The following is a 25,672-nucleotide window of genomic DNA, read 5'->3' on the forward strand; positions in this document are numbered from 1 at the left end:
ATCAGCATAGTAAGTGATGAACACAGCTACCTGAAAAGCTGCCTGGAACTTGTCAGTGAACCGAAAGAGAAGTCTCTCCACTTTGAGGTTGCTTGCTGGGAAAGTTCTAGTGAACAGGCAAGGGTAGCTAGTATAACCCTCATCTTCACCCTTTCTGTCTGTCCCTTTTTTTGACATGTTAAAGAAATCTGAAAGAGACAACACAGAAATTGTACACATAGAAGAATGCAGCATACCAGCTGCCTCCTCAGTTTTAATTGACTTTCTCTGTTCTTTGAAGGTGCAGACTTTGTAAGGAAGTCTTACTGCCTCCACAGAGAAAGTAAAACTGTTGTCTCCTGTTTGCTTGCCAAAGGCCTTCCAATACAGAGCAGCATATTAGAAGGGTGCAGAGAAGATAGGAATTTTTCAACCAAGAAACAAGCGAACAAAAAATGGAACACAGATAAAGTTATGCCATAAGAATCACCTTGAGTTTCATTGGATGCTTGTGTATAACTAAGAGAATATCAAAGGTACATGTGTCCTCTTTCACAATCATGGAAAGTGGAGATAGATGTTGCACGTCGCTAGCAGAACCAAGATGCCTTATATAAGGAACCATGCATGCTTCTTTGATAGAGAAGATCAAAAAGAATGAAACATTTTCAGAAGCTTCCAAACTGCACGAGGTCCCTTTCAGGAGGCTGTACCACGACAAGGGTAAGCGCCTCGGATCCAGATTGATATTCGTAGGAGCCCCCAAATATCCCTCTATCACAAGTTTGTAAGCAGTCACCTGCATTTGGCATGATGAACAAGAGGTGCTTAGTTGCAACCCAATAGCCAACCAGTCTGACACAAAATGGTCGCATGCGTATTGATTGGTCAAAAAACAAGCACGATGGGTTGATAACTGAAAGCTAGAGTCGCATTCTAAAGCAAGAGAACAAATTGAGATTTTATTTTTTCCAGATAGATGACAGTAAGCACAGTTCAAGTAAACACAGGCTGAAGACCTGGCAGGCTCCTTGAGGAATTTCTGCAGTTTGCAGATCGGGAATAATAACATCTATCACTCCAGTAGCATCCAACAGCTGCAACTTGCCCAGAACAGATGAAAACTGATGCAAAAAATTGAGATCTCACATAAGGCAAATACTAAATGCTAAACAACCAAAAATTGACACATTGCATTTTGTTCACTTAAAGGGGATAATCGTGCAATGCCTATCACCTGCAAAAAACCAAGAATAGTCCACCCGAGTATTCTGCTAGATATGACACGTCGAATAAAAACATCGCCTTTTTGTCCACCATGGTCAAAAATCTCAACTCCCCTGTTAATAGATTTACGCTGCCAATTCCAGAACCATGAACTTCGATCAAGCCACATCGCTTGGAGCTGCTTGCAAAAGTTCTTGATTGGAGGTACCTAAGAAAAAACAAAGCAAAAAGGCTCTTGCAAAACTACAAATTTGTCAGTTCAAAACAAGACTAAACACAAGGGGTGTGAAACCCAAGTGAACGAACAAGTACCTGCATTGAGCAATTGAATGGTACTGTCTTTGCTAATGAGCAAGATGTGCGATGTGAAAAGAACTCCCCAAAAACATTCTGTATTCGGAAATGGGGATGAGTTCACCCACAGAAATACAGCAACATAGACTAGATACATATTCTCCATAGCATGAAAAACTTCTCTTACACGACAGTGAATGTTGTCCACAGTCAATAAGTCGCGTAGATACTTTTCAGCGATGCCCATACTCTGATCAACAGATATAGATTAAGCTGCAATAACATGTTTATGTAATCATTCTCAAAATAGTTAGATGAGAACCTTTGCTGAACCTAGAAGCTCCTTCTCAGTATAGAGATCCTGAAACTTTCGTCTGAGGCTCGCGATCACCTGCAAGGCCCTTTGAAACTAAATTTGCATTCATTAGATGAAGGATGGCAAGGACTCACAAGAAACTGATGAAGGACAAACGGTGAAGAAAAGTTAATACCAGAAAGTGGACAAGAACGGCAGTGATTCAACAAAACGAACTAGACAGCTCACTGATTTTTGCTTCCCTGCATATCTGGAACAAGAAACAACCCACGTGACTATGAAAACAAAATTTAACAGCTTGTACATCCCCTTAGACCACCCCCCCTTTCTTTCCCCTGTCTCTCTGTCCTTCCCCCCGCTAAGCTCAGTCAAACTGAAGAGATAACCTTCAGATCGGCGTGGTTGTCTACCAAAATCAGTGTGTTAACCAGAACAAATAGTGAAATAAGTTCAATTGCCCTTACTCAGTTTGCAGAGGAGAGAACTGGGTGACCACCAGATGTGATATTGAGCACGCAGCCAGCAATAAGCCGTTTTCTAAAAAGCTGGTTACTCGCAGAAAATGCACATGGAGAGCTGTAATCTGCACCATACAAAACAAGTATCATATCCGCAATCCTTTAAGAGCAGTTTATTCGCTCTAAGCTCAATTCAACATCTCTCAGAAAATTGAGGCCCACTTCACTATGAAAATTGAAATGCAGCCCTCTCACTTGGTACCCAGAGCCATACTAGCTTTCGACCAGTTCTGGCAGCTAGTATGCAGCTCTACCACAATTGCGCTGCTGGCTGAGAGGCTCTCCTAGCCTGCTTTCACTATGTACATTTTTGTTTCCTACCTCACTTTCAGCCTCTCCTTTCTTACTACTTGTAAGAGAACAGGTTTTAGGGTTAGGGTTTTTGCGTCTAAGTCAAAGATGCAATTGGCAATTATGTCCGTCTCGTCAATCACAGATTCTCCATCTCTAGAAAGGTGCTCCATGCCAAATTCCAAGTTAGAATCAAAAAACTCTAACGCCACGTACTTTCTCTCTCAAGATCTCTCTCTCTAGAGAACGTCGATTCTCTCTCTCGACCATGGCAAAGGCGGCTACGGACAGACTCACCCAAGGATATGAGGCTTTGGCCATGCTAGAGAGGAGGCACACTTTCAAGAGCCCCGCACCACAAGGGGTGGCTCTTCAGACTTCGACACTTTGGTCACCCCAGCTTTGATGTAAGGTACAGCAGTATGGACCCATGGACTATCAGCCACCTCATGGACACAAATTGAGAGACCACAGATATGTATGCTATCACATTTGTTCCGCAGCAAGCACTCAGTACCACACAACATTATTAGAGCAGAGTTAGCTACTCCACTCATGCTAGTCGATGCTATTTTCAATTGAATAACAATTTCAAATCTACATAAACAATAGAATGTCAATATCAAAGCATACATTTCCCTGGATGTTGTAGTCATCTGCTACACCTTCACCATTGTCCTTGACTTTGTCTACACCCGCTCATTCCCACTCTTACGCTAGCTGCCTCAACTATATTCGTGTTGCCCTATGGTCACTCGTTGCCTACGTATCTCCCTTGCTCTGACCCTTCTTGGCTGCAGTATCATCCCACTTTGGCTATTAGAGGTGTTCCAGGTTCATGTGCAGGTCCTTTGGTAAGGTTAGAGGCTATTAGGTTCCTTAAGATCTTTTGGTAAGTTACATGATTTACTTACATATATATACATCTGTTTATCCATGTGGAGCACACTGCTAAACATTTATGGCTCTATTTGTTTATAATTTCTTGGCAATGGGATGATTGGATGCTATTTAGTATCTACACGAAATGATCAACAACCTATATTTGGATAAACGTACTGGAGTAGAACTGCGACCAATCTCCCCAATCTTGTCGCTCTTTGTTTATTCATCTATAGCTTCCTCATATCATGAACCAAATTCCTTTTAGAGACATCACCCCCGCCCAGGGTCCATGCTTGACAAGAAACAGCACCAAATCAGCCCCAAGATTGTGAAAAACAGCAGCAACCAGCCGTACGCTCCTCTTTGTCGCGAAAAATTAGCACGAGAAACATGCACAGATCAGCAATCAACTCGAGAGCACAATAGTTTCACATCCATTAGAGTTGGAGCCCCGTCCCCCACATCCCTCTTACACATGTATACACACCCCATGTCAACCTATTATTCTTTGTAGCATGTTTCTTTTCAGCACTTTTGTCCTTTCTTTTGGATACCGAGAGGACACACATGTAAATCGTCCAATCTCATAGGCCGACTTTGGCCTCTAAAAGATGTTAAAAAAGCTTTCTTTCTTTCTTTCTCTTTTCTTATAACAAAAAAACATCTTCTAGGAATAACCATCTTGAGGGCACAAAATTCCTCCGAAGAGATATCCAAAAAAGTCATATACATTACAAAAGGGGGGAGAGAGAAATGAAATGAAATGATATATTAACATCTTCAAAAGGCCAAAATGACCGATGAGACCATCAGATACAAAGTGGTGAATCTAATACGTCTGAAGTACAAGTACAAAAAGTACTGAAAGTAAAAATGAAAACTGAAAATGAGTGTGAAATGTGAAATGTGAAAATGTAAAATAGGCCCTCAATGACAATCTGGGTGTCATGCTAGAATGCCTATGATCCTCTGTTGGAGTCTCCGTCGATGGAGTGTGCTCCTGTGTCTCGGTCGTGGTCGTCTCGATCTCCCGAGCTCAGTCGCCCTGTCAATGAGGGTGCCTCTCGTATGAATGCGGGTACAACCCTGTGCTGGTGGTTGGTCTCTTGGCTCCCTCGATCCAAAGAAGTCTGTGATCTGTCTCTGCGACTGTCGTGCTCCATGTCTCCTCAACAGACTATCTCTATGTCGGTGTAGCTCAAGTAGATATAAGCCAAGGCATCTCTGATCCTGATACCTCATGACTCTATCTAGGGGTCCAAAACCCTCCTTGAATAAGCAATGGAAGCGCCCTCGTATCTCATAATACACAGTCCAATGGCATATGTAGTGTAGCTCTGTCTCTGGCTCTCTACCGCATAGTTGACATATCCTAGACTCCGGCGGTATCCCTCTGAATCTACCCGTCTCAGTCTCCAGCTGGTGTGAGGATGTGCGAATCTGACCAATAGCACATCGCAGACCATGAGACAAATGAGTGTCCATGTAGCTCGAACGAGTCACAAACCCATCTCCCAAAAGTTGGAGAAGGTGCTCTTTGTAAAAAGCCATCTTCGTGCCCAACTCCTGCATCGGCTCTACCCATGTCCTCCTGGTGTCCAACTGTATTAGATCCTGCCGAATGAGTCTAGTGATCTCTGTCCGTGTGACTGGCAAGGAGGGTGCATCTAGGGAATACTGAAAAGGAGGCAATCTATCCATGCTGAGACCATGCCTCTGAAACCATGAGGTCATCTGCGCATACCAACATGATGCATCTCCTTGCATCGCTAACTGTCTAGAAGACTCAAGAGCCAATCTAGTATATCTGCCTCTATGTGTATCCCATAGAGAGAGAGAGAGAGAGAGAGAGAGAAATGAAATGAAATGAAATGTTATATTAACGTCTTCAAAAGGCCAAAGTGACCTATGAGACCAGAAAGTTACAATGCGGTGTATCTGATACAAAGTCAGATTAACAAAATAAATTAAACTAGGATAACAAAATATAAATACTGCGGTGTTAGGTGCAGCGGAATGATTGTTTGCGCTTTGCTCAAGATGAGTGCTCCAAACTGTGCTCAAGGTTCCTTTTGTTCTTATGGAAGGTAGAGCCTTCCGTTCTTAATGAGAGATGCTATGATCACAAACAAAGTGAATGGACATTGTGCGTGCAAGTGTATGAGACTGAGAGAAAGAGAGATACGACACCAGAGACGTTGTAAAACCCTCCTCCGAAGGCCCCACTCTCGTCGGCGAGAGTTGTCTACTTATTGATTGCACAAAGTGGTACAATGCGTATGCAATGGACTGATGCAACCTGGGACTATGCCGATGACGACGACGGTGATGACGACAACGACTTTAGGGCTGAAATCTGTGGTCTTTCTACTACTGTCCAAAAACGCTAGGGGCTGAAATCTGCAAATCTTCTATCTGCTGAATTTTGACTCTATGTCGATGACGACAATGCGACGACGACGCGCTGAAAACGCAGATGCTGAAATCTGCGTTTTCCGGGCTGAAACTGTAAACCTTGCGGAAACTGACCGTGCGGCGAGAAACTGATGCGGGAAGGTGAGATCTGCGAGGTTCGGGACTTGATCTACGATGTCTAACTGCTGACAACTGAAAACGCTGGTCCTAGGGCTGATTCTGTCGCGATAGATCTGCAAAACGCTCAGGTTGCTGGCAGATGCAAAAACGCTAGGGCTGAAAATGGAGTTTCTGTCGCCGGGATTCTGCAGATACAAAAACGCTAGGCTGAACTGCTGTGGTCTTGTCGCCGTGGCTCTGCAAATGCAAAACGCTAGCTGATCTGCGGTGTCTTGTCCAAAAACGCTAGCCCAGATGCTGTGGAGCAAAAACGCTAGAAGCCTTTGGGGTCCTGCTGAGAAGGTGTCTGTTGAGCAGTGCTCCTGCTGCCTCTTCTGCCATTGAGTGCTAACTTGGGTTTGCTTATATATTAACTTAGCAAAATTGCCCTACCTACTTTTGTTGGAAAGTCACTTAAAAATAATAAGTGAAAAATACCAAAAATAGGAAAAATAGGCTAAATGCACTGGAAAATTCCCCTGACTGAATCTGATGGATTCTGAAGGGAATACTGATGATCATGCTGTGTGCAACCAAAGGATATGCATCTATGCTAAGTGACTGGGCATGCACAGTCTACGAATAGACCCACAAAAGTGCCAGATCACTTCTAAATCTAGACTGACTGGATTGACTCAACCTTGATCATGTTGTAGCTTGTCCACGGACACATAGGGCTGGATGTGTCACGTGACATGCGGGATCCTAAACTAAGCAGTACAATGTGAAGACAATATGGGAGGGGAGTAGAGATCCATCTTCATCTGCACTCTGGACGACGAAAGAGTATGGCTTGAATCCTTTGCCGTAGCCTCCTTCGAAACTGTGTAGCTCCTCTTCTCCATCGGGGTCGTCTAGATCTCCCTAGCTCCAATGCTCGGTCTATGAGAATGCTCGGTCTATGAGAATGCTCGGTCTATGAGAATGCCAGTAGTGCGGGTAGACCTCTCCACCGTTGGTTGTTCCTCTGTCTGTTCTTCTGGGTGTACAATATCTAGTGTAAAGAAATCTGTGATCTGTCTCTGGGGATGTCTCTCTTCAGCTCTCCTCAGTAAAGTTTCTCTATGCCTATGTAACTCAAGTAGATATAGCCCAAGACATCTTTGATCCTCATAACTCATGACCCTAGATAGAGGCCCAAAACCTTCTCTGAATAGACAGTGAAAACGTCCTCGTATCTCATAGTACACTCTGCAATGACATATGTAATGTACTTTTGTCTCTGGCTCTAGATGGCATAAGCGGCATATCCTGCTATCTGCTAGTGTCCCTCTGAATTTGCCAGTCTCAATCTCGAGCTGATGTGAGGACGTGCGTATCTGGCCAATGGCACAACGCAAACCATGCGATAGATGCGTGTCCATATAGCTAGGTCGAATCACAAACCCATCCCCCTTGAGGTGGAGAAGATGCTCTCTATAGAAAGCTATCTTTGTGTCCAACTCCTGTAATGGCTCTATCCATGTCCTCCTCGTGTCCAGTTGGATCAGATCCTGACGGATGAGTCTATTAATCTCTACCCGTGTCAGAGACCTCAAGGGTGTCTGTAGAGAGTATTGAAAAGGAGGCAACCTATCCATGTTGAAACCACGTGTCTGAAACCATGATGCCATCTGTGCATACCAGCATGATGTATCCCCATTAAGAGCTAATTGTCTGGAGGACTCTAGAGCCACCCTAGCATATCTGTCTCTGGTAGTATCCCACAGACTATGTACAAAGGAGACTGATTTGATAAGCGCCTCAATCTCCATAGGGGGGGCAACTAATTCCGCTCGAATGATATCAAGCACTACAGAAACCTTGGCTCTAATCAGCCGAGAGATCATAGATACCAGGGGCTTCTCCATACGCCTCCAACCATCTTGGCCTATAGAAGGTCCCAAACCTACACCCCATATAACATAGTAGAGGCAAGCAAAGTATCAAAGAGCCATAACTTTGTCCTAGGTTCCTGGAACTGAACTTGCGAACACATCCTCTCAATTCCTCCCAGAGCCGCACCAGCTCTAGTTAGTCTAGTCTCTGCTGCTCTTCTCAAAGAAAATCTCAACCCGGTAAAGACTACCCCCAGGTAAGTGTATGCATCTGTATACTCCACAATCTTGTCACGAGGACGTGGCAACTACTAACCTTAGTTGTTGGTTTCTTTCCAATGATTTTTGTTTGATTTTTGAGACCCTCTTTTTGAAGTTGCAAATGGTCGGACATTGTATGGCCAATGTGAACAGTAGTTTCACCCGCAGACGGGAAGTTGGTCGGCACTGGAACTCTAAAGTAAAAGGATGTCTAGGCTCAGTTCAAGATCATGTAGGTCCCCCCGTCGCACTTAGCAAGTTGGTGGATACTAGGAAGTGAACTCAATAAAGGCATAAAGTCAAGGTGGAATCACCAATAGAAAGTATCTGACAGTTGGGCCACATTGCACTTTTGGATGCGGTCCCAATGAGGATAGATGGTTTGAAGACCAATTGGAGCCCAACAGAAGCATCTCCTAAATTTTAGGGAACTGCTATTTTGGGCCGTGAAATGTGTTCGTGTCATTACCTTCGGTATGACCAGGGGAACAATTTATTACTCTGCTGCAAAGTCAACTGATGCACCAATTGAGAGATTTTTAAGCAAGAAGCACAATGCGGGAAAATTGCATGTATGAGTGCGAAGTGGCACTTTTTGGTCAATTTACCAAGTTTGGGAGAAGAGAATCCGTAACTGACTTTTTGGAGCAGTTTTGGAGGCTGATAACTATGATTTTCAGCCATTTCTCTCCATTTTTGAGCTTCCCATGACTTTGCCTAGGTCCAAGGAGCTCATTTTCAGCATTGGAAGGCATCAGATGCGTGTTTACAGGGCTGTTTTGCTGTGTTTTCAGCGATACGCAGGTTTTGGCAGCCATGGAAATCTTCCCCTTTTTGCATCTATTGGTTCACAGATGCATTACAGGTTAAGGGCAGAAGAGGGGACGCTCGATTTATGCTTGGGGGATGCTTCATTGAGAACCTGTGTCACAGGTTAAGAGCTATGGAGTGCTTCCTTTCCCTCTCATGTACAGTGTGGTGCTAGGAGTGATGCCCTGCACACTACACACTGCTCTCTCTCTCCCCTACGTGCAGTTATGTGATGTCCCACAAGAGGGCTCCTCATTTGAATGATGTACAGCTGTGTGGGTTCATGCTTTTGTGCTGAGACAAGAGCCTCCTTGAGCAGGAACAGAGGTAGCTAGCTGCTACTCCAAAGCAGGCACTGGTGAGGGTCATAACCTCACCGTAAAGGTGCGTTTTCAGCGCTGTGTATGCGCTGTAAATTGACTGTTTTTCAGCCATACGGCCGCCAGAACCATTGGGAATAGTGCCCCACTGACAGAGAACAGTTAGGAGACTGTTTGGGGCTGAAAACAAGGCAAAAACCAGTAAATACAGCGAGCTGAATTTACTGTTTTTGGGTAGAAATTAGAGGGTTTATGCGAGTGGAAGTGAGTTCCAGCAGGGGAATTGGTTTCGCGCAAGTTTTGGGGCTGTTATGCTGCTGCCGAAATTTGGCCAAATCAAATGATATCTAGTTGGATATAGACAAAGGATTCCCAGGACTCTACTTTGTAACTTTACCCTCTCAAAGAATAAAGAAATACCGAAAGGGGCGCCAATTTTGGGGCCTAAAAGTTGTCGACGACTGCTCGGGGCATTCTAGCTTCCGAGCCGTGTGTGTATTCAAGTGTTAATTCCCGTCGATGGTTTCCTTTGCAAAGTGCTCTGTATGTGTCTAAAGTAAAGAATTTTGGGTGAAAGCCAAAGCCTACCGCCCCACCACGGGCCGGTTTCACTCCACAATCTCCTGACCATATTTGAAAGTAGGTACTGATCTCCTAACCCATTGCGGTGTGGTGTTAAACACCATAACCTTGGTTTTGCCTAGGTTTACACACAGTCCACTATCCTCTGCAAAACTACGTAGTGCATCCAAATGTCGTTGCATACCTTCTGGTGAGTCAGATATCAGCACAATATCATCAGCATATAGCAACAATGGGATCCACGTCCCTACCAACTGGGCACCCTTGTCACCCTTTCTGTCAATGTAATCAGACACCTCATCAACATACATACCAAATAGAGTGGGAGACAATGGGCAGCCTTGTTTCACTCCAATAGTAGAGTGAACTAAATCAGATACCCCTTCCGGAGTGCGTACATGTCCCACCACTGATCTGTACAAAGCCATAATCCCCCAAATCACCTCTATGGGCACCCCCGTCTCCTGCATTCTGCGCATCAATCGAGCTCTTGATACCATGTCAAATGCTTTGCGAAAATCCACAAAGCTACAATAGATCCGTCTCCCATGTGATCTACCCTCCTCAATGATGGCCCTGAGTGTCAGAATATGATCAAGAGTGGAGAAACCCCTCCTGAAGCCGGCCTGACCCTTTGCTCGAACACCCTCGCCCTCTGCCCAATTACTCAAGTGTTGCTCCTGAATAGATGCATACAACCGTGCCAATGTGTGTCCAACCATAATAGTGCGGTAATTCCCAGGCTTTGTAGGGTCACCAGCCTTGAAGATGGGCACAATATTAGACAATCTCCAAGTCTCAGGTAATCCCTCACACATGGCACAATTGAACAACATTGCGAGAACCTCCATCAGCATATCCCTGACATGTATAAAGTGCTCCGCTACTAGACCGTCATGATCATATGCCTTCCTGGTCCTCATCCTGTCGATGGCCCTTTGTACCATCTCAGGTGTAAAGAAAGTGTCGATGGCCCTTTGTACCATCTCAGGTGTAAAGAAAGTGCTCGTAGCTGGGCAAGGCTTGGTAGGGTCTGGAAGGGGTTCCTCTCCAGGAACCGTATATAATGATGTCGCATATTGGCCCCACACATAAGGTGAAGTAATCACTGGGGGAGGGGAGTGCTCATGGAAGAGTCGCCATGCCTCTCTTGAGTCCCTACTCAAGAACATCTAATGTCACCAGCCAGTGGCAATTCCATTTTTGTTTATTTTCTCTTTCTTTGGGGAATTTCGTTTGTTTTACCTTTTGGAAACACCCCTCTGGAAATCTAACTGCCCTGCATTGCATAGCCAGTGTGGAACTGTTCAGAGAGAGTCCAGGCCTGAGGGCTAAAGAGCACTAAGGTTGGACAAGGACTATGGTTAGCCAAAGTGGAGTCATTGGCCAGCCAAAGCGGAATCCTTTGCTACATAGGCTACATTTCAGTTCTGGGTGTGGCTGCAGTGTACAAAGAGGGTCAGATGACCTAGAAGAATGTAATGGCAAAAACTCCTAAATTTTAGGGACTGCTATTTTTGGACGGCAAAATGTCTTCGTGTCATTACGTGCAGTTTGACATGGGGATCATTTTGTTACTCTGTGGCCAAGTCAATAGAGGCTGCAGGTGAGATATTTTTAGACCCGAGGGTCTAAAACGGGAAAATGCACAACTGAGTGACACTTATGCAAAAACGTGATTTTCAACTGTGAGCTCGTTTTTGAGTGTTGTCACAGGTGGGAGAGCTTCATTGGAGTGCGGGCTTACCCTCTATATACAGTGAGGTGCAGGATGTCATAACCTGCACACCTCTCACTGCTCTCTCTCTCCCTTATTCTTTATAGTTATGCCCCTCTAGTGGGCTTTTCATTTGACCAATGTACAGTTATGTGGGTTCATGCGCGATTGCCGAGGCAAGAGCTTCTTGCACAGGTATTGGATTAGCTAGCGGCTAATCCCCTGCAGGTACAGGTGAATTCGGAGAGGTTTCACGTGCAAAATCCCGTCCGATTCAAAGGGCAAGTAGCCCTACACGTGCAAGAGCTCGAGGACTTGCTACGGATGCGACCGGCACGCGAAACGGAGCCCGAAACAGTGAATTACAGCCTGCTGTATATTTTTGCAGGTTTAGGGTTTCGGCCCTAAACGAACCCTAATACCCCCAGGAGGTTCAAGGACGCGAGGGGACCGCTGTACAGGTGATCTGACGCATTTTCAGGAAAGAAAACAGAGAATTCAGCGTGCTGCAGATTCTTGCCAGGTTTTGCAAAGTGTCCGTATGCGTCGGGAAAGTCATCAAATGCGTGGGGATACTGACTGTGAAGGGTCCTAGTATAGTTATGCTGCCGAAATCGGGCCAAAACAGAAGAAATTCAGCCCAGATTATGCGAGGCAGCTTGTAGGGAACCACAGCTTTTATTCCCTCTTTTAAAGAATAAAGAAATACCGAAAGGGGCGCCTATTTAGGGGCCAATCTAGTGTCTGACTCGCATACAGATGCATTCTAGCATATGTATCCGATTCCCCTCTCTTGTGTCATTATAGCACAGGTAAAATAGATGACTAATAATGGGTGAAAGCTAAATCAAGGTTTGAAGTAAAGTCTACCGCCCTTTTTGAAGTTAACACGCCGGTTACATGGTTTCATCGATGGGATTAAATCACTTTTCCCTCAAAAAGTGAGCCTTGGTGAGTTTGGGTTAAAGACACACAGAGAGTTTGGGATGACCTTGAAAACACAGAGAGTTTGAAAGTAGATCGAGTGGATTTACAGGTGAGAAAGGCTACGAGAGTCTTTCTTTGGATACAGGTGAGAAAGGCTACGAGTCTTTCTTTGGATTTACAGGTGAGAAAGGCTACGAAAGTCTTTCTTTGGATACAGGTGAGAAAGGCTACGAGTATTTCTTTGGATACAGGATGGATGGCAACAAGGAAAAGGGTTCCTCTTCAAAGGATAGACAGCCTATTCCAACTGCACATGAAATTGGCGAGAGTTCAGGCCAAGCAGAGAAAGCTTTGCAGGTTGTTACTAATGCGACCATGTTCAAGCAATTGATGGAGAATCCAAGATTTATGGAGTTCATACAATCTTCATCAATAGCACATCAAGTTCAAGGCAGTTTTGGCGTGCCAGGAACAGTGTTTAGGGGTATACAAGGCATGGTGCCCAACCCCATGTATGCAAACATTGGTTTGCACCCAGGATTTCAGGGCACACAAGGTCAGTTTGGGGTGTCACAAGGCAACTTGGGTATGGCTGGTTTTTCAATCCCATCAGTGAATATGACACCTAGACATCAACATGTTACTGGCCAGGGAGTACAGATGGCTCCCACAAGTGTACCCATTATGCAAACTATCTCTTTTGACAATTTGGAGTCAATGGATAAGCTAAAGCCATACAAAGAAGATGATCAGTGAGTCCATTGACACATTCAATGGCTTTGATGAGAGGACAAAGGTTTTCTCTTTCCTCGAACAGTTTGACAAAGCATTTGTTGGAAGGAGCATTTAAAGTCAGGAAAGCTGCCACTTTTCTGGAAAAAAAAAAATGCAAGTCGGTAGTGGAATACACTGTTGTTACAAGGACAGACTCCTTCCACTTGGAATGATTTCATACAGGTACCGAATTAGCTAAAGGCTAATTCAAAACAGGTACAGGATGATTTAACAAGATTTCTTGCGAGAAATCTCGTGTAAATCAAAGGGCAAGTAGTCCTACTGATACAGAAGATCAAAGTCTACAAATTGGTGCGATTGGCACGCAAAACAGAGCCCGAAAGAAGAAAATACAGCTTGCTATATTTTTCTGCAGATTTAGGATTTTGACCCTATTTGATGCCTTTTTGTCCTAAGAGCTTCGGGGAAGCTAGAGGACAGTAATACAAGTGATCTGGAGCATTTTAGGAGCTAAAAACAAAGAATTCAGCGTGTTAAATTTCCAGGACAAATTTGCAAAAGTGCTCTATTATGTGTGGATAATCACTTGGATATGTGGATTTTTGGTTGTGAAGGTTTCTACTACAGTTATGCTACGGGAAAATGCACAAATGAGTGACACTTGGCACTTTGAGGCCAGTTTACTACTTAAAGAGAAGGCAAAAACGTGATTTTTAGCTGTGAGCTCGTTTTTGAGTGCTGTCACAGGTGGGAGAGTTTCAATGGAGTGTTGGCTTACCCTCTATGTACAGTGAGGTGCAGGATGTCATGACCTGCACACCTCTCACTGCTCTCTCTGTCCCTTATTCTTTATGGTTATGCCCCTCTAGTGGGCTTTTCATTTGATCAATGTACAGTTATGTGGGTTCATGCGCGATTGCCGAGGCAAGAGCCTCTTGCACAAGTATTGGATTAGCTAGTGGCTAATCCCCCACAGGTACAGGTGAATTCGGAGAGGTTTCACATGCGAAATCCCGTCCGATTCAAAGGGCAAGTAGCCCTACAGGTGCGGGAACTCGAGGACTTGCTACGGATGCGACCGACACGCGAAACGGAGCCCGAAACAGTGAATTACAGCCTGCTGTGTATTTTTACAGGTTTAGGGTTTCGGCCCTAAACGGACCCTAATACCCCCAGGAGGTTCGGGGACGCAAGGGGACCGTTGTATAAGTGATCTGGCGCATTTTCAGGGCAGAAAACAGAGAATTCAGCGTGCTGCAGATTCTCGCCAGGTTTTGCAAAGTGTCCGTATGCGTCGAGAAAGTCATCAAATGCGTGGGGATACTGACTGTGAAGGGTCCTAGTACAGTTATGCTGCCGAAATCGGGCCAGAACAAAAGAAATTCAGCCTAGATTGTGCGGGGCAGCTTGTAGGGAACCACAACTTTTATTCCCTCTTTTAAAGAATAAAGAAATACCGAAAGGGGCGCCTATTTAGGGGCCAATTTGGTGTCTGACTCGCATACAGATGCATTCTAGCATCCGTATCCCATTCCCCTCTCTTGTGTCATTATAGCACAGGTAGAATAGACGACTAATATGGGTGAAAGCTAAATCAAGGTTTGAAGTAAAGTCTACCGCCCTTTTTGAAGTTAACAAGCCGGTTACATCTGATATAAGTCTCGCTCCATCTGAGCTAGGTAAGCTCGCTTCTTCCGTTGCACAAGGCGTCGGAAAGCAATCCGAGACTCTATAAGTGATGACTCCTAAAAGAAGATCCCTCTGAAGCTGGGCTCTCATCTCTCTGCACTCCTCATCATACCAACTATTCTGGGGCATGCTCCCAGAATGTCGTCTCTTACCCGGCTGAGTGTGTGGGTATGCCATTGATGCAACCCCATGCAGTGTCTGAGTCAGTAGAGTGGTGCACTCCTCCACTGAGAGGCCTCTACCATATGTGCCAGTTGTGCCTTCCAATAGACGGTCCCAAATCTCCTCTGTATAAACGAAATCAGTCTCTGGAGTAAATGTATAGCGGGTGTGTGACCTGCCTCCTGATGTCTAGGTTGTACTATACTGAAATTTAACGGACAGTGTCAAGAGAGCATGATCTATTGCTATGCCCATTGGCCTGGCTCCCACTATGAAATCCTGAATGCAGGGGACAAAGCTCGGTTGTGTCATAACATAATCCACTGTACTTGCCCCATGTCTGTGTGGAAAGCATGTGAAACGGGCTGCTTCGGGAAATCGCTGTAAGCCATTAAGTATGGCTAATCCATGTGTAGTCGTCATTTCCATGAGGTATCTCCCATACTCCGTCTGCTCTCTGTCATCTGAGCATCTGTCCAGTCCCAACTCACCCACATCCATCTCTCTAAGCATCTCATCTGAAGTGTCGTAGAAGACTGTCTGCGAGTTGTCCGTTCGAGCATTGAAGTCCCCTAGGAGAATGATATCACCATCCCTAGAAAACTCCCATATGTCATCATCTAGAATAGAGAAAGGTGACTGCCCTCTGGATGCAGCATACACGGATGTACTGGGAGGAAAGTAACATATAGCAATATATAGGAATCGACCTGTGTCAGCTCTCAGTCTCACCCACATATATCTAGCATGATCATCTCTTCGTACAATATACAGTAACGGTTGTAGTTCCTCTCTGAATAGCACTGCTACTCCTCCTGAACCTCTACTCCCATGCTCAAATCTCACATTTGTCCTGTGAGCTGTCTCCCATCTGTATCCCATCACATGTGGCATTACCTGTCCAAGGGCTTGATGAGTCTCTGAGAAGAATACAATATCCTTGTCTTTGAAATTGTCCTTAAATGCACCCACGTCCAACCTCATAGACCCATTACAATTCCAGGTAGCCATCTTCAATGTGGTCCCATAAGTCTCGCACCGTCGTGCAGTGCGTCGCTCTAAAATCACCACCCGTCCATCTCTGTAAAAGGCTATCTTTCCCTTCTCCCTTGCCGCTATAATCTCTGGCATTACCTCTCTCATATGTGCGAGCTGTGAGAGAGTCAAGTCATCCTCGAGGAAAATACTTGTCTTTTTGAGAGTAGGCATGCCGCCTCTTCCTCAAGAATTCCTTCTTCTCTTCCAACGACGAGAAGCGTAGTATGAGAGCTCTCCCCTTTGAAGACTCTCTCGTGCCGTCACTTTTCTTACCTACCCTCCACGCCTTTGTGTGCAAAGGCTTCTCCATCCCCATCATGGATGTAAGGCTTGTGACCTCTTTCTCCACATTGTTTATGTCCTTGAGACCGGTCACTCTCACGTGTAGTGCTCGCATCCGCCTTCTTTGTTCCTCTTCGAGGGTCATGTTGATAAGCGTCGGTGTACAAGGGGTTTCTTGACCTTTCCCTTTCTTGGCGACCTCAATCCATTTTTCGGCCTCGTCCGCCTTTTTCTGTGTCCTTGTTCTCATCTCCGCCCATGAAGATGTCTTTGCCACACTCAGTTTCTCTTCCTCCGTGATCATCCTAACCTGTTGCTTGATTTCCTTGATTTCATCTATTACCGAGGGCTGAAATTCGCCTTCCTCTAGTCCACTACTTACTCTATCCGCAAGCTCCTGTTTAAGGGCAGAGACTTCTTTTTTGAGTGTCCGTATCTCGGCGTTTGGGTTCTCCTGTTTGAGGGCTGAGAATTCTTCTTTGAGTGTCTGTATTTCTGCGTTAAGGCTCTCTTTCTCCTTCTTCCATTGTGCGCCTTCATTGAAGACTATCTGAAGGAGGTTGGCCTTCTCCTTCCACCATCCTCTTCCATCTCTGTTTTCCACTCCTTCATTTCCCTCTCCATGTGCGCCATCCGCTTGTTTGTGAGCATGAAGGTTGCCTTTGCACGCGACTTGCAACAGGTGAGACATTGACGGCTTCCGCGTCCTGTGCAAGGGAGATTGCTTCCATGTTTTGTTGTTCAAGAGATGTATCGGGCTCACTTACTCGCGGTCTATGCAACCAGCAAACACGCGGCCCCCTACTGGGTCGGCTCGCGGCAACAATTTCGCATCTGCAAGAGCCCCGCAGGCTCGTGTACTCGTGAGGAGGACCTGCGCCACAGCCCAGTATGGGCGCCTCTGACGAACAGCCTCTCGCTGCCCCTCTGTCTGGCCGTAAACAATAAGTCCCGCAACCCCCTGTGTAAGGTATCCGCAGGCAGCCCTGCTCGCTGCTGAGTGTGCATTAACCAGCCCCTCAGGCGACCCGTCTGAGTGTGTATTAACCAGCAGCCCCCACTGTGGGACGGGCCTACTGTCCCCGCACCTGCAACCAGTAAAGCTTGGTTGCAAAGCTGAGGGCGTTGCCCTAAGGTCTGCAGCCTCGAAACTTGCTCTAGTGTGATGGCGTGTCTACTCACGGCTCCCACACAGAGAGAAAGAGAGAGAGAGAGAGAGAGAGAGAGAGAGAGGAAGAAGAGAGTTTTAACGTCGTAGGAAACTATCCCAAGAGACCTTAAAGATCTAGCCGACGAGGAGTTGAACTCAAGACCTGTTATTCAAGAGGGAAATGGCATAACCAATCTACCACACTTGGGTGATAGAGAGAGAGAGAGAGAGAGAGAGAGAGAGACAAACCTGCTTGCTGTCCGCCACAAACCTTCAATTTTGAATTTTGCGCTAGAGAGAGAGAGAGAGAGAGAGAGAGAGAGAGAGCCAAACCTGCGCGTTACTGCTCAGCCTCGCGCGCGCGCGAGAGAGAGAGAGAGAGAGAGAGAGAGAGAGAGAGAGAGAGAGAGGAATAACTCTAGCCAACTACACTTTAACTCAAATATATGTGAGATTCGAAACAAAATGAGGGCAAGAAACTACTTATTTAACCCTTGGAAATTAATGCACGGATATGCCAGGACCAAAAGGAGACACATGCCCCAATGATTGGTGACCAAAATGATAAAAGGGACCAAAGACCTCAATAAAATCTGTTTGCAAGGTACGAATCACTGATACAAGAATGCAATGCAACCTAGTCCCAGACGTGTGATGATACAACCTCCAACTACTCTGACATTCACTCAAGCAAATGACTGATATTGTATTTGCATGTTTAAAAGTACAAAGTAAAACTAGTATATTTTGTCCAACTAGCCCACTTTTGTCTTCGTAGCTCATTTATATTTCTATCAACAGCCATATATCAATAATTCAAAGAGGAGACCGAGTCAAAAATCATAACATCTATTTTCTGCCATGTGCTACAATCCAACTTTGTGAAACTGCTTCATGAGTTCAGCTGCTATTCTTCTTATACCTACTTACATAATTTAGCTTAGACACACGTGTCCCACTAGAAAGCAAAAGAAAGGGATAAACGTCCAAATAAGAGATCATGATGCCTTACTGTTGCCCCAACGCGAAGACCCGGTATGTGGGAAAGTGGTTGATGAGTCAATAGAAGCCAAACATGACCGTCCAGCTCCAACAAGCCTCCTCTCACAAAGATCTCAGTTACAACTCCAACATATGACCCAATTTCATTTTGCTGCCGCAAACATTGCCTATTGTGCTGCTTGAAATCTTTTGAGAATACTAAGGACTTTGTTTGCAAAATTTTATCATTATCTCTTGTCTTGAACTTCTCTATATTCGAAGAATTACAAAGCAAGACACTGCTTATCCTTGTGGCTGCATAAATGTTGTACTTTATTCCTGCTTCTTTTGCTACAAGAATCTTTTTGCGCAAGCTAGTCAGTAAAACGCACTTTCCAGATGTAGCTAACAGAAGCGGACGCCAGGCAACTACTGAGCCAGAGAAGTAAATGTAAGATACTTGTTGCTTGTATGGATCATAGTCCCCGTATGCAGCAACACTTTCCACCATGCCACAGTGGTCCATCCTAGGAGGCAAGCAGCTAGGCTTATGATTGCAAGGAGAAAAGCCGACAAAAAACCCAAGCAGAGGCTTTTCTTTAACAATGGATGAAGCCACGTTGAATGAACTTAAGTCTGATGGTTCTGCACTCTTTTCTAACATCTGTGCTCCTTTCTTACAAAACGTCGATTTCTTGGCAGAGTCCCTAGACACCCTTGTGGTTGTCAGCTCACTTGCATGCTTTGTCCTGCATTCACCATGCGGGATAGAAAAAGGAGGGCTTACGAAGTTTATACATCCAGTGACATTGTGGCGCAATGCTCTAATGTTTTGTTTCGAAGGAGGTGTTTCAAGCACTAGGTTGGGCACATTTGCTGCTTCAGGGCAAACATAAACAGACCGACGTGGCAAATTCTTGGAAGTTTGCATGGGTACAAAGTGCCGTATTTCTAAGCATCCTCCTTTCTCTCTTTGAGGGATGTAAGACCAAGAAAGTATGCGCATGGGAAGGCCAAGGAGTTGAGGATCAAATTCAGTTACTGCACAGCAGATTGTACCTGAAAAATCTGAAAAGGCAAGGCTATTGGCTTCATAAGCACTGCCATTCCATAGCTGGATCCAGCCGAACAATACACAAGGCTGCTCAGAAAATTGTAGCAGAGCTGTTTGGGATCTCAAACAAGATGGTTTTCTGCCAAGCATGTGCTGATTCTTCCTTCCTGTTGATGAGAGATGTCCTGTGTCACTGTTAAGCTCTATTGTTTTTGATGAAGAAATACATTGACGCTTGTTGGATACACCAGAAAATCCACTCTCCTTTTCAAGCGCTGAAGAGAAATCCAAGAACCTGTCCTGGTTTCCTGCACATCCCGTGCGAGAAGAGATATGATGATGGACAGATAAGGGAGATTGGCGCTGCAAAATCTCTTGAACCGTGACCGTCTTTTCGCCAGGAGACGAACTTTCCATTACTGCTCTAGTACTTCACTGATTTTGAATGCGCTCCCGCCAGCGTATGAGATGCTATAAGAATTTGATTAATCATAGAAAGAAATCAATACAAGGAGCCCCAATACAAAGATTAAAGAGACATAGCCTCTTTCATTCTAAATCTATTGGCTTGAAAAAAACAAGGCTCCTTTCAATAGAGGAGACAATTTCATTCTCAAAAGGGGCATCTATAGCTTTATTACACAGCTGCAGCAGATCTCTTTTGAGGAGGCACAGGGGAAAGGAAGAAGGGTGTTGAAACACTGAGGCATTTCTCTGAAGCCATGTGTACCACAATATATGACCTCGGAACATCCATCCCCTTACAGCAACAGATCCTTGAAGTCCAAGGATTTGAGGGATATTTGGGAGAGAAATTTATGTAAAAAATGGATCATGTCCTTGTTGTCCTTGCAGTTAAACCAAAAGTGAGAACAATCTTCAATAACCAGCTTGCATCTACTACGCATACCATTGCCAATTCCAGCTTTAAGAGCTCTTTTAGAAGTCCAGATACCTTGATGAGCCACATTAAGGTGTTGTGTTTATTAGTAGTTGGGTAGGCTCAAAGACATTTGAACCAGTAGGTCCATTGCTTACGGCTCCAGCTCAGCTTCCAAATCCTATTACGCTCTTGTTTGAGAGAGCTCTCCACAATCCCTTTGGGTTTGAACTGTTTGAACACTTGAGAGGCTAAGAAGGAGGCCTTGCTAGTGGCTTGCACTACTTTGGCAGGTACCCTTATCTTGCCCATACATTGTTTGGCTCTTTAAAGACACCATAAAGCATTTGTGGTTGGAAGTGAGTATTCCCTTTGCAAAGTTTGAAGTGATTTGAGCTGCTCGTTCTCTACCACATCTTTCCATACCTTGATCCCACACTTATGAGCCTTTCTACTGAGTCCAGCTTTAGCCTTACCTGCAAAGAAACCAAACCAAAAGGAATCTAGCAAAAAGGATATATGGTTAGCTAGGATATTCTTGGAAGGTTTCCAATTGGACTTAACAAAATTCCACGCATTCCACATTTTGCACACCAATTTGGACCCATAAGGGATACATAAGACATGAGCAAGAAGGATGTCTCTGAGCTGCAGATTAGTCCATGCTTTGTAGTTTTGCAGCTTAAATTTGTGCACATCTCTTTTCAGAAGCAATGCCTAATAGTCATCTGATTCTAAGGCTCTACAGATCTATTTAGCTGCCAAATTGATTGCAATAAATTCAAGATTGAGAATGCCCAAATCTCCTTTCTCTTTTGGAAGGCAGCATATGTCCCAAGAAACTTTAGATATCTTTAGGTGATCCATATCACCTCCCCATAAGAAGGATCTGGCCAGGGAGAACACCTGATTCAACTGATACTTGGTTGGACACCAACAGGACAAAAAATAGATTAGAGAAGGAATCAAATAGTGATTAAGAACAAATGCTCTTGATGAGACAGATGTCTGATGGAACCGCCATTTGCTGATTTTATGCTTGAATTTGTCAACAACCCACTCCCATCTCTGAACATAAGTAATCTTGAAGCCCATTGGGATACCAAGAAGTCTAAAGACCTGCCCATCTCTGATTTCCATACATCCAGCTTCTGTGATGACTTGTGGGACTTGCTCCTTGGAGGACTTGTATCCAGTCTTAGTATGGTTGATTACAGAGCCACTAGCCATACAAAAGGTGTCCAAGAAGGTCCAAATTTGTTCAACAGTATCTCTGTCATTGGACATTAAAGAGTTAGTATCATCTGCAAATTGTTGTATCATCAGATCCTTAGCACTAGGAACTTTCATCAGACCTCTTTCTAGGGCATCCTGCACCAACCATCCTAGAGAGTCAGACCAGATGGCATACAAAAGGGGGGCTATTGGACAGCCCTGCTTGATGGATATTTTCAATGAAAAAGCCTCTGAAAGGTCATTGATAGAGACTCTTGCATAGGCATTACCAAATAAGATTTGGATAAATTTTATGAATATCCTACCAAAACCAAATGTTATGAAGAGATTGAAAAATGAAATCCCATTCCACCCTTTCATATGCCTTCTTAAAATCTATTTTTAAAAAGATGAAGTCCTACTCACTGTTCTAAATAAAATCTATGGCCTCCCACAAAGTGATTATGGCATCAAGAATAAACCTCCCCTTTATGAACCCCTTCTGCTCTGGTAAGATTATCTGATGCATTATGGGACTCGGTCGTTTAGCTAGAAACAAGAAAAATACTTTGTACACAGAAGTCAGATCGGAGATAGGCCTCCAATTCCCTAGGTCCTCTTTAGTCCCCCCTTTTGTGAATGAGCCTAATAACACTAGTATTCATAGAGGTAGAGAGAGCTCCTACTCTAATGGCCTCATTCCGTATGGACAAGACATGAGGGACCAAAAAAATCTTTATATAATTTAAAAAAATATTTGGAAGAACATCAATACCAAGAGATTTACCATCTTTTAAAGCATCTCTAGCATCTTTTACCTCCCCCTCTCATAGGGGTTGATCCATCAATTGAGCTACCTACACATGCACAGTTTTCTTTCTTATTCTAGCAATTGTAGCTCTCGCAATAATATGGTCAGCCTCTCTTTTGGGGGGAGAAGAAAAGATGTCAGAAAAGAAATAATTAGCAACCTTCAGATTTTGAGCATCAGAGCTCACAAGTTGACCTTCTTTAATTTTCAAAAATGGAATAAAATATTTAGCCTTTTTCTTCTTCAGAAGATTAAACATATGTTTATCAGGTCTATCTATTTTACCAACCCAAAAATCTATTGTCTAACGGATTGAGGCCTTAGCATCTAAGAGATATCCTTCTCTAAGCTTGGCTTTCTGCTCAACTAGATGGGGACTAGGAGGACTCCCAGGGGGTTGGCCATTTTCTAGATTTTCTATCTAACTCCTTATCATCATTCTTCTACTATTCATGTCTCTAGCCTTAGCTTTGTACTCAATTAGCAGTTTTTGAGTTTGCTTTATAGCTTGATTCCAGGCTTTAAAGGCAGAGGTATTACCAAAAAAGGAGTCAACAAAAATAGCTTCGACTTTATCTCTACTACTCCTAAAGATAGAAGAGTTTGACCCAAGTGAGGCCATCCTACTTTATACATACAGACGTCCTTTTGGAGCTCAAAAATAAAGAACATAATCAGACAACATAAGGGAGTTGCCCTTATTACAACTTACTTGCCAGTACTCATTAAGCATTTCACTACTCATGTATAACATGTCCAATCTCCCTTATAGCAGCTGCCATGTTGCTTGTTGGACTAGGTCAAACTAGTTTCTTTTGAGATTCTACCAGGTTTAGTTTGGAAACTACATTGTCCCATTTCATCTTCTCTCTACCACAGGTGGATTGTCCAAGTTGGTTCCACCTATCCTTAACAAATTCAACCATATTATAGTCCCTTGCACAGATACAAGGAGTAGGAAGAGTAGCAATCTCTTCCCATATGATAGCTCTTTCACCTGTTGAATTAGAAGCATATATAGAAAACATAGTGTACTCAAAAAGTTTTGTCAAGGGATATTGCTACCCAATTTCCTTTTGCAGAGGAATGAACCTTTAATACCAAATTGGCATATTTTTTTGATATAACTAGTGATGCCCCCCTCTTCCAAGAGTGTGAGAGGTGGTATACCACTTGTATCCTGCACCAAGCCTCTGCAGATTAGAAGACGAAATCTGACCAAAAACTTTGATCTCCTATAAATATATAAAATCAGGTTTGACATTAGAGTCCAATATCCAACTCTTGATTGCTTGAGCTTGGTAGGGTTTGTCCCTTTGCACTTAAAAGACAAAGCTCTGATATTGGGACATTTCATATCTTGTTGTTCTTAGAGGGTTTGACTAGAGACACTGAAACTCTTGTAGGATCCTTTGAAGCTTTTTTTTTCCTTTTGGTTGAGAAGGTGGGTGGAAGTGGAAGCCTCTTTTCTTCAGCTTGTGTCACGACGATGTCCACTAATTTGTCTGGGTCTATACTGAGTTGAGCTTTAGCTTGATTTTCTTGTGCTTGGAGCTGTGATTCAAAAAGGTTTTCCTCCATTTTTTGTTTGCCTTTGTCTTGATTATTAGGGACAAAGAAGTCTTATGAGTCAGAGATGAGAAGGAAGATAATCCTCTTGCCTCATTCATAGGACTATCTTGAGGGGTGGGAAGATTCTATATGGGCTTCTGAGCTGGTTCTTGAGTGGGAGAAGGGTCCTGAGGTGCAGTCTCCTTCTCCTCCCCTTCTGCAAGGCTTTTGTCTTGAGCTTTGGTGTTTTCTTCTAGTTCTTGATTATCATAATTGAAAGTGTCAAAGAAATCTTCCAAAGGGGTCTAAAACTATTTTTGTTCCTAGAAGTAGATGGTATAGGATTCTTGTTATTTTTTGAGTTGTTTCTCTTTGGGACAAGTTGGAAGTCCTTTTCTTGAGGGGGTTGAGGTTCCTGTGTTGGCTGAGGTTTAAGATCAGGAAATTCCTTGATGAAGTTTTCTTGCTTTAGACTGTGAAAACAGGCATTTGAGAGATTTTTGTAAGCCACTATTTGAAGGTGTAGCAAGTTACTATCTGAGTCCTTGATAGGAACTAAAGTTTTCAGGTCAAACTTTAAGTGAACTTCAATGAGCAACTAAGGATCCCACTTGGGGACCCAATATTTTTAAGCCATGGGTAGTACTCCACAAGGAGATCATGGAAATCAATCCAAATTGGGGCCTTAGTTGGCTTAGGCCCTCTAGGTTAAACCCTAAAAACCAGTTAAACACAGACAAGGGAGAGTTTCTAATAAACCATTTTCCTTGATTGACAATTTGAAGAGCGTCATTTGCATCCTCACAAAATAATAAGTAGTAGTTAGTTGGGAGATACGGGACATGAATTACCTTGATGTTTTTGTTCTCCAGTTTTGCATCATCCAAGCCTTTAAATCTTCTATTGAAGGTCTTACTCCGTGCAGTAGACCTATTATCACTTTGTCTTGCAGTTGGGAGTGCCACATGTCCAGCTCCTTGGTGGGGATGGTAACCCCAACTTCTTCCGATGCTCTTTTCTCTTCATCTTCACGGCCACTTGTGTCCTCCGAAGCATTGTCTGGTGCTTGAGTATCCTGGTTGACATGAGGTTGGATAGGCCCGACACTCCCATCCTCTACATGAGTGGAGTCTATTCGTTGAAAGCCCAGTCCTTCAACTAGCTGTTTGGAGAATGCCCTAATGTCATGGCTTATGCATGCATTGAGCGTGACCTGAGGCCTGAGACCATGCACTTGCTCCTGCCACATATGTGTTGTTACCGACGGCCTCAATTGTTCTACAACAAAGAATCCCCCATTGGTAGGGTTCTTTGGAGGCATGCTTGCCATAGAGGCATAGGAAGGGGGTTGAGCTTGAAGAAGAGCTCCCCTAGGACTTTGAATGGCCTGTCTCACACGAAGAAAGGTAGGAGATGGACCATGCATAGGATTCCCAATTAAAGAAGCACCTTGGAAACAAGGGAGTATAGGCTATGACTGAGGGTGTTGTTGGCGAGATGCCAGATATCCCTGGGTTGCTTGGCCCTGAGTGGACCAACCCATTACATAGAGCATCTTGCAACTCCATTGGTCTCCCCCCCCCCCGCTCCTAGGGGGAGGGGAGGG

The 25,672-nt window shown here is 44.2% G+C and overlaps 1 protein-coding gene and 1 pseudogene across 2 annotated transcripts in view; both read right to left on the reverse strand.

Moving 5' to 3' along the window:
• Positions 1–20,120, reverse strand: part of CTC1 (conserved telomere maintenance component 1) — a 150,703-nt gene extending 130,583 nt beyond the window's left edge. Inside the window, exons 1-11 of one of the 2 annotated variants that reach the window (XR_015185716.1) lie at positions 18,587–20,114; positions 2,281–2,399; positions 1,992–2,066; positions 1,823–1,901; positions 1,688–1,750; positions 1,519–1,596; positions 1,217–1,414; positions 999–1,103; positions 693–778; positions 470–569; positions 31–357 (exon numbers count right to left, since the gene is read on the reverse strand). Coding sequence is in view for 1 of the 2 variants with exons in the window: in XM_086494196.1 (XP_086350322.1) it covers positions 31–357; positions 470–778; positions 999–1,103; positions 1,217–1,414; positions 1,519–1,596; positions 1,688–1,750; positions 1,823–1,901; positions 1,992–2,066; positions 2,281–2,399; positions 18,587–20,026 (2,793 nt within the window). In the remaining variant the exon portion in view is untranslated. Of the gene's footprint in view, positions 1–30; positions 358–469; positions 779–998; positions 1,104–1,216; positions 1,415–1,518; positions 1,597–1,687; positions 1,751–1,822; positions 1,902–1,991; positions 2,067–2,280; positions 2,400–18,586 lie in introns of both variants that reach the window. The other variant, XM_086494196.1, reaches the window with a different exon arrangement.
• A 3,522-nt stretch (positions 20,121–23,642) lies between these two features.
• LOC147431687 (uncharacterized) lies at positions 23,643–25,396 on the reverse strand (annotated as a pseudogene).
• Between the last annotated feature and the right edge of the window lie 276 nt (positions 25,397–25,672).

This window comes from Adiantum capillus-veneris, chromosome 21 (assembly GCF_014529385.1).
Source record: "Adiantum capillus-veneris isolate H3 chromosome 21, ASM1452938v2, whole genome shotgun sequence".
Classification (NCBI taxonomy): Eukaryota; Viridiplantae; Streptophyta; class Polypodiopsida; order Polypodiales; family Pteridaceae; genus Adiantum; species Adiantum capillus-veneris.